The sequence below is a fragment of the Enoplosus armatus genome, chromosome 24 (assembly GCF_043641665.1).
Source record: "Enoplosus armatus isolate fEnoArm2 chromosome 24, fEnoArm2.hap1, whole genome shotgun sequence".
NCBI lineage: Eukaryota > Metazoa > Chordata > Actinopteri > Centrarchiformes > Enoplosidae > Enoplosus > Enoplosus armatus.
Genome location: NC_092203.1, coordinates 3,039,157 through 3,047,661, shown reverse-complemented (window position 1 = coordinate 3,047,661; position 8,505 = coordinate 3,039,157). Strand labels below are relative to the sequence as shown.

The window sequence follows — 8,505 nt, the reverse complement described above, 5'->3', positions numbered from 1 at the left end:
AGGGACTGACACTGAAACCTGCTGTTGTTGGAAGGCTGCCTGGGAGATGTTCATTACTCACAAAGCTTGTCGGTTTGGACAGGAGAGGAACAACGGTCTTATTAAGTGGAGACCTGGAGCAGCCGTAGGGGAAATACACACACACCCACGCTCGCACCCACATGGGCTCCGAGAAAGTTTGAAGCTGAGGCTTCAGCCGAGCGCCCTGATAGGCTGAGGGAAGTTGGGGCTGCCAGAAAAATGTAAAACTTTCCAGTGACGGCGGAATGTGCTGAGTTTGGAGTTTGACACGGCTGACAGACAGACAAATCGTGACATGACGACATCTGCGGAGCCTCGGCATCGAGAGGGGAAGTAAAATTCCGCCGCAGAGGAATGTGACGGCCTCATTTTCACAGGAGCCTGCTGATATTGATTGGAGTTTCTGATGTCTGTCTGGCTCATTGTATAACTCTCACAAGAAGAGATTCAATATTCCCGACATTGCTGAACCTGAAGCCTTGTTTCCATAGTAACTCTGCTCTCCGTCTCTCTAAACATAGCCCTCCTGACTGACTTAAGCCCTGTTCAGATCATCAAGCACAGCTGAAGAGGAGGTAGATGCGTGGACATGGACAATAATGTTCCTGACTCGAGGCGATGAAACGATTTGCTAGCTTGTCAGAACAACCAACGTCTTGGTGTATTTACAGTCCAAACCGTGGTTAAAGCGCCAGAAGAGCAGAAGAAGACGACATGAAACAAAATGAAAATAGGTTTTTATTTCACCAGGGAGCGTTCATCTATCTTCCGAAAAGGAAAATTCACAAGGCGCCACTTGTTGAGGGCGCCAATGAGGACACTTGGTTGCGTGGAATTTTAATCACAAAGCCCCCCGATTCATCTCTCACCTGCTACTTTTCACCAAGTTTGCAAAATCTTAAAATAGCAGCATCTCTCTAAACAACCTGCTCCATTTCAGCCTCGAGCAAAAGGGGGCCGTCATAAATCAAAACTGCCGCACTTGTGACGGTTCGGGGACGAGAGGGGAGTTGGCTGAATTTGCATTCGACGCAGTCGTCACTGTGTTTTTTAGGTAGATCTCCACAGTTACGGCAGATGGACTGATGGACTCTGCTGATATCATCGAAAAGCGAGGTAGAAGAAAAGAAGGGATCTTTAAGAGATTCAAAGGAAATCCGGCCTTTCATCCTAATCAGGATGTCAGGGTGAATGGCATCTCTGATACTTCAATGTGAGTTTTGTCACTGAAGAATCATGAGGCATCTTCATCCGCGCTGTCACCAATCATGCCAGCGAGGATTCAGGAAATTTTACACCTATACAACCATTACTAAACCTTCATTTCATTTCTTGACGAAGAACCTGCTGATGTCTGACGCAACCTTGGAGGCTGCAACACTCTTCCTCATCCGGCTCCGTTCTTTGGCTTGCTGAGCCGTCCTCTGTGGACGAAAGATAGAACATGATGTAAGAGTGAAATGTGCAGTCCGCGCTGAAGAGGAAAGTGAGATCAATATATCGAGCATCTCTAGATTAAAGTGTCTGAGCAGTGGCATAAACAGCGAGAGGATCCCCTTATCAGAAGGAGCAGTTCCTCACATCAGTTTATACACGTCAACATATGAAGCGGTTCCTTCCAAACTGACACCCACTCTGACAAAAATGCTTTCTGGCGTGAAAGTAAAGCTCATTTTAAGGTACAATGAAAGCTCTATTTTATGTTGAAACCTCTGCTCTCCAATCAGTTCTGTCTTTAAGAAGTGAATTGTCTGTGATTATGAAATATTGACTGAAGGAGAATGTTCCCAAGACAGATATATAGCCTTTTACAACAAACGCTATATATCAATATGTCGTACAGCCACACCATGTGATGTTATTACAGGCAATAAATATCTTTGTGAGGGATGGTATGACTTTTGATCAATGTGTTCGACCATGTATCACATTACTGCCAACTCATGTGATCCTCAACATGAGTGATGGGGCTTGCTTTTTATGTGGGGATAAAAGGAGAGGGTCCATCCACAGTGCACCTTAAATGTTAGACAAATTGCTTTTGCCCCTTAAGCCCTTTGGCTCTCAAAGCAGGTGTTGCAGTTGTTATGGGTGCAGCGATGCGGAGTGTGTGTGCACGTACGGCTTTGTGGCAGACGGTGCAGAGCGTCTGCAGGTTATCCAGCGAGCACTGTCCTCCCCCGCTGTAGACCGGCCGGATGTGGTCAACCTGCCAGAAATCCCCTTCGACTGGAGCGCGGATCATCTCATTCAGCTAGAAGCACACACAGAATGAAATAGTGAGCGTCTCAGCGCACTGACTACCCTTGGATGTTTTCTCATACCGCTCTAAATTGCCAAAAACAAGCTGTGATTGCGCTGCCCTCCCAAACCATCCATCTATGCTAAAGTTAATTTCTTGAACTGTTGTGATGTCTTAGTAAAGCTCTGTCTCTCTCCGAGTACTAAAGTTACCTAAATTGTTATTTTTTTCAGCACACACACACACACACACACACACACACCTATCCACACACACACACAAAAACCCTTCGTATTAAACAAATCTCTGCACTGCAGGGACACACTTCTGCAATGCGCTTCACAATAAAAGAAGATAAAAACGACTCAGGGAGTACATGACAGCGAGGCACATAAATGGCAGAAATCTACAACAGGAAATAATGAAAAAAGGGCCTCTGATAAAGGTTTAAAATGCTGAGATTAACATAAGCCTGTATGATTGTAGGGATAAGACCAGTTGATGAAAACAATAATTACACCAAAATCAATGACAGAACTTTGACTTTCTATTATCCATCACCATCGGGTGCCACGGAAGCTACGCGAGAGGCTCTTTGTAACGTCTCGTCCTGTTTCGTCTTATTTTGTTCATGTTTTATGTTTTGTGTTGCACATTTCCTGTTTTATTTTATAGTGCTTACCTCTCCTCTTGTTTCCCGCCTTCGTGATTACCTGCCCCCGCCCTGATTAGTTTCACCTGGTCCTCATGAGTCAATCACCTGTGTGTATTTAAGCTGTGTCCCCCCCCCCCCCTTCTGTGCCAGTTTGTCTTTGTCCTTTGTGCTAAGCGGTCCAGCGATTGTCCTAGTGTTCTTTGTATTTTGACCACATCTTTAACCTAACTCTAACCCTCCTGGATTATCTGCATTGTTTGACCGCTCAACCGTGTACTGAACCCCGCCTGTTTCAGTAAAGACTGAGTCTCAGTCGTTCTTTTTGGGTCCTCTCCTCTGAGAAACCAGTCGTTACATTACATTATTACTACTTAGAAGGCAAAGTCACAGATAAAAAAACACCTACAACTACTACAAGACAACTACATTGCTTTGCCTCTTCAGAGAGCGTGTATACATTAAGAAACAAGTGTTGTAGGAACATCGAGAGAATGTTAAAATGCTAACATGCTCAACTAAGACGATAAAAACGGTGAACATAACCTGCTACCAAGCGTTAATATGTTAAGATAATAAACATTAAATGCTAAACATTAGCATGTTAGCGTGCTGACTTTAGCATTTAGCTCTCAAGACAGTCTAGCATGGTTGTAGACTCTTAACGGATACAATTAGCCTATTTTGTTTAACCAGCAGTCTAAAACCCAAAGATATTAATATAAAACAGAGAAAAGTAGCAAATCTGCACATTTGAGACGTTGGAACCAACAATCTTTTTTCATTTTTGCCTAATTAATTACTTCAGCGATTCATTGGTTAGCAAAATAGTCGTCAGTCAACTTTCTGTTGATTGGTCAGTCATGTTGACCTAAATATATGAATATAGGACGTTTCTAATTCACTTATTAAATCTACACTCGTCTCTCAGGAGGCAATGTTGATAAAAGGAAGCAGAGGAGTTGGATTTCGAAGCTTTGAGACACAACAGAGACTCTGTATTTTATGTAGTGCTAATGAGCTACTCGTTGGATCTTCCTGGGACCTGGATTGCGACCTTTGTATCTTTATAGGACCTGAATACTGAGCTCCAACGGAGCACAGAGGAAACACCGGGAACAAAATGACCTGGAAACTGAACCAGCATGTTGCTTGCTGGTTTTGTGTTTTATTTTATTCTGAAAAAAGTGATGAGATGGAAAGACAGACAAACAAAAGAAAGGAAACTAACACAGAGAAAACTGAGCAAGCAAGTGGAAGAGCAAAAGATGATTGAGAGAATTAGAAGCAGAGAAAGGGAAGCCTGATGGGAAGAGTTCAGGGCAAAAAATCCATTTCCCTGCTTTGAGTGCTACTCTGACGACATTAAGGCAGCGAGGTGGAATTGATCCCAACAGATTTAAAGAACAGGCCTGCTCACGGGGCATAGTTCACGTCTCTCTCACACACTCATACGCACACACTCACAGTCTCCAGTCAATTGAACCTGCTTTTGTGCCAAAACCATGCACCTTGCTACACTACAGACCCCACTACTACACACACCACAAATTCTGCTCACAGGCAAAGAAAATCCACACACCCCAAAATACCAATACACACATGGCAAAATGCTGTACACATACTCGCACATACCAAAAGAGACCCCAAGGTACACGTAAAGACCCACATAGACATGTACACACACCAGGAACACACACACACACACACACACACACACACACACACACACACACACACACCAGAACCCCCAGTATGAACCAAAGAATGAGCCTATAATCTCGAGGCTCCTCCACCGCTGCGCCGTCTTATCATGTGGCTGAGTTTGTTTCCTCTAAAGCTCGGTGCATCGATCGGTGCTGATGCTGCTGCCGGCGGCACTTGGAAGTGGGGGGGTGAGTCTGTGTGTGTGTGTGTGTGTGTGTGTGTGTGTCGAAGGTGGGGGGCTGGCTTTGCAGGATAACAGCCAACCAAATCAAACAGGCTTACTGGTCGAGGCCTGGCACTGGGAAAAAAATCAATGGGCCCAGCAATCCATTTACTGGGAGCTGGCCCCCTGGAGTGCAGATCAACCTGTGTGTGTGTGTGTGTGTGTGTGTGTGTGTGTGTGTGTGTGTATGTAGGTGGGTGGGATGTACTTGGCGCTTTTATTTTTGCACTTACACAAACACACAGACAAAAAAAATGGCTTTCCTTGTCAGTTATTTAGCTCACACCAGGAGACTGATGTTAAGATGATGTGAATGTTGTAGCGTTTTTTTAATACTGTAGGTCGGATAAAGTTGTTACTTACTTACAATGCGCTGAAGGTGTTAGCAAACCTTATCACACCTGAACCCTGAGCCCCTGAAATCATCTAAATCCACCTGATTCTCTGAAGACAAGTCCCATCAGCCTCAGCTATACTTTGTGTTTAGTGCTGATTGCAAAATGTTAGCATGCTAACACGCTAAACTAAGATGGTGAAAAATGGTAAACGTTACATCTGCTAAACATCACCATGTTAGCAGGCTAGTTTAGCAGTTAGCTCAAACCCCGACCTCACAGAGTGTTAGCATGGTTTATTCATCAGAGTTTATACTAAGTTAAGTATTTGTCCTGCCATTGGTGTTAATGATGATTTGACCACGTATTGTTTGACTGTTACCTAGCAGCCAATGGTAGATTCATGTCGACAAAGTTTATTTCCTGCTTTGTTGAACTTTGTGAGGAAAAAAGAAAGATATGGATGAGGGATTCTCCGCACATCAGCCGACTCGGTTGCTTGTTGCTGCACTGTATTAAAAAAAGGTCTAAATATAACTGCGTGCTCCAAACTTCATCACTTCAGTAAAATGGAGTGATATTTTTATATCTGGCTTTCACTGAAATATCTGTCAGAAAACACTGGCTTCCTCTGCTCTGTTGGTCCGACCTGTTTGAGTGACAGTTGGGCGAGCCAAGTGTTCTCCAGCATGTCCTTGCGCTGCGAGGGCGGGGCGTCGTGGACCTTCAGGAACAGGTCGTGGGCGTGGAGGCCGCAGTGCTGACAGATGCCCTGCTCCGCCTCCAGCACCCGCGAGCGCATGTATGTCTGGCTGGAGCGCAACTGGAACTCCTCCTGGCACCTATGGGTGGGGAGACACAAACAAATCTGAACTGGAATCTACACTCCTTAACTATTACAACACTAACAGCTGAAATCCTTTTTTTTTCATAAACAAAAGAACGTTGTTGTGGTATTTTTTCTACTGTAGTCATCTGCTGAGAGGAGCACCGACATCATTTGTAGAAAATAACACCGTGGTGAAGTTTGATAACAAGTAAAGAGGAGTATCTCACCTTGACTGACTGACCTGAAATTGGCCCTTGAAAACCACTTGAGGAAATTGAATTTCTACTTTAAATGGGGAGGGAGACTAAAAGGATGCAACGCATTTTTCAAGTTAAAAGAATTCAGTTGACGGTCTTATTCAGCGTGAGACTGGACCAGTTTTCCTATTTTCCATTCAAAACAAATGCATATTTCTATTCTATTCAAATTCATATTGCTGTTGAACATGCAGTCATTATGAATTGATTGTGAAAATATGACAGGAAAGGATTAGGAAAAGGACCATTATAACTGTAAGAGCTGCAGTCGAATCTATCAATCTATTTTGGGCATCAGAAAACAGTATTCTTTCTGCAAAGCAAAGCCAGTAGAGCAACAAGGTGAATTTGCGTTTGTTTTGCACAAATAAATCTTACGAGCTCTGACTATAATTGAATTTTTAGGTGCCAGATGGGTGGGCTTTGGCATAGAAGACAAGCAGACACAAACTATTTGAAAGTTAATTTAATATGCTTTTCTTTGATTGACATCGTACCAAAGACGGCCTGGATTATCCCCTTGCAGTAAACCCCACCCATCTGGTGCTCGGAGGAGGGAATGCTAAGATTTACATGCATCTGCTATTTGTCTGCTACATACTTTTTATAGCTTTTTTTGTGCAAGACCTGGGAAGGTCCAATTTATCCCTTAGAGTTCCCACATTTGCACAAGGATGCTGATAATTAATGTGCATCCTGTATAAACTGCATGTTTGTAGCTTCTACACTGTACATGTTTAATACCTGTGGCTGCAGAACCGAGTGTCCCAGGCCACACCGGTGGTAGAGCAGGCCTGCTGGCAGGACAGACACAGAGGGACACCCTCACTGTCCACTGCCTGCAGGTAGCCGGACTCTGATGATGGCTGCTCCTCCACTGTCTTACAGGACTCCTTGTCCTGCCTGCAGAGACACAGATAGAGAAAGAAATCTCACTCAATATCTCACAAGACAACAACATCCCCTGAGTTTGTTTGCATATGAGATGTTATATGGGAGCTGCAGTTTAAGTTGAAGCACTTCAAGCAGTTGAAGTGTCAGTTAAAGTTGAAGCACCGAAAGGGTTTGGAGTGTCTATTGAATACAATTATATAAAATGAGGTTCTGTTTACTTGTCACGAGGAGTACTACACAGCCTGTGGGAACAGTTGTATAATGGTGTCAGTAGCCCTGGAGAGAACTGAGAAAATAACCTTGATGATGACATGTGGGTTATCTTGAGTTAGGCCTTAGAACCTGAAATATTTGACTGAAAATCTGTTACAAACTGGAGGCATGGAGTTTGAAAGATGAGGGCATTTAACAGAAAGGGAGTCAAATAAGAGACACGATGTGCTAAAAGTCAGGATATCTCAGCCCCTGCTGCTTCAATTTTGACCATTCTCAAAGTCCAACAACCTTATGGACTAGATCGCAAACCTAAATCGATGAAACATCCCTCTAATTCAAATAACAGCCAGTATTTAAATAATAGCCAAATGTCAAATGAAAGCTGGGAGAATGGCCTGCACAGCACTAATAAAGACCAGGTAAATAACACTGGGGGGATGGGGTAAAAATACTACATGAGAAAACAAGACATCATAGTAAAATGTGATCAAACATACTTGTGAAACGGTGGCATTCAGGCCTAAAAGCCTATTTCTAATATAAGCCTGTTTCTAATAAAACAATAGATCTCTATTTGAAATGTATGATAGCTCTGTCCAGTGCACATGCTAACACTTTAGCATAAAGTATGTTAAGCAATGCAATTCGTAGGTAACTAACATGACTCTAAACATGATGAAAGGTGAACAGTTACTTAAATGTTTTGACAAGAAACGACAAAACGCAGTACTCTGAACTATGTTCAATGTCACAAGATAAGGCACATAATGGCGCAGAATAAATGTATTCTTTTATGTCTTTTTGATTCAGGCAGCACGGCTGCTGAAGATTTTTTAGCCCTTTGTGCACTAAACTTCAAAGAGAAGTTACCTTGACCGGTGTGACAGACATCAATCTGTGAACCAACAGCCACATTCAATGTAGAGCTCGCTTCTCTCAAGACATTTCAATATATATTCATCCAATAAGAAAAAATCTTTGTGTGCTGAAGATGCAGTGTTGATGGACATATGGCTGGTGTGTGTGTGTGTGTGTGTGGGGGGGAAATGTCTACATACTGTGTGTATATACATGATGGTGATGTATCTGCAGACCATTTCAAGTGTGTGTATGTGCATGCCTGTCCTTT

The 8,505-nt window shown here is 43.2% G+C and overlaps 1 protein-coding gene across 1 annotated transcript in view; it reads right to left on the bottom strand.

Annotated features, from left to right (window-relative positions):
- Positions 1-1,322: 1,322 nt before the first annotated feature.
- Positions 1,323-8,505, bottom strand: part of zranb3 (zinc finger, RAN-binding domain containing 3) — a 61,695-nt gene continuing 54,512 nt past the window's right edge. The window contains exons 18-21 of the mRNA XM_070930737.1: positions 7,011-7,169; positions 5,830-6,022; positions 2,144-2,275; positions 1,323-1,445 (exon numbers count right to left, since the gene is read on the bottom strand). Of these exons, the coding sequence (XP_070786838.1) occupies positions 1,347-1,445; positions 2,144-2,275; positions 5,830-6,022; positions 7,011-7,169 (583 nt within the window). The 3' untranslated portion in view covers positions 1,323-1,346. The remainder of the gene's footprint in view (positions 1,446-2,143; positions 2,276-5,829; positions 6,023-7,010; positions 7,170-8,505) is intronic.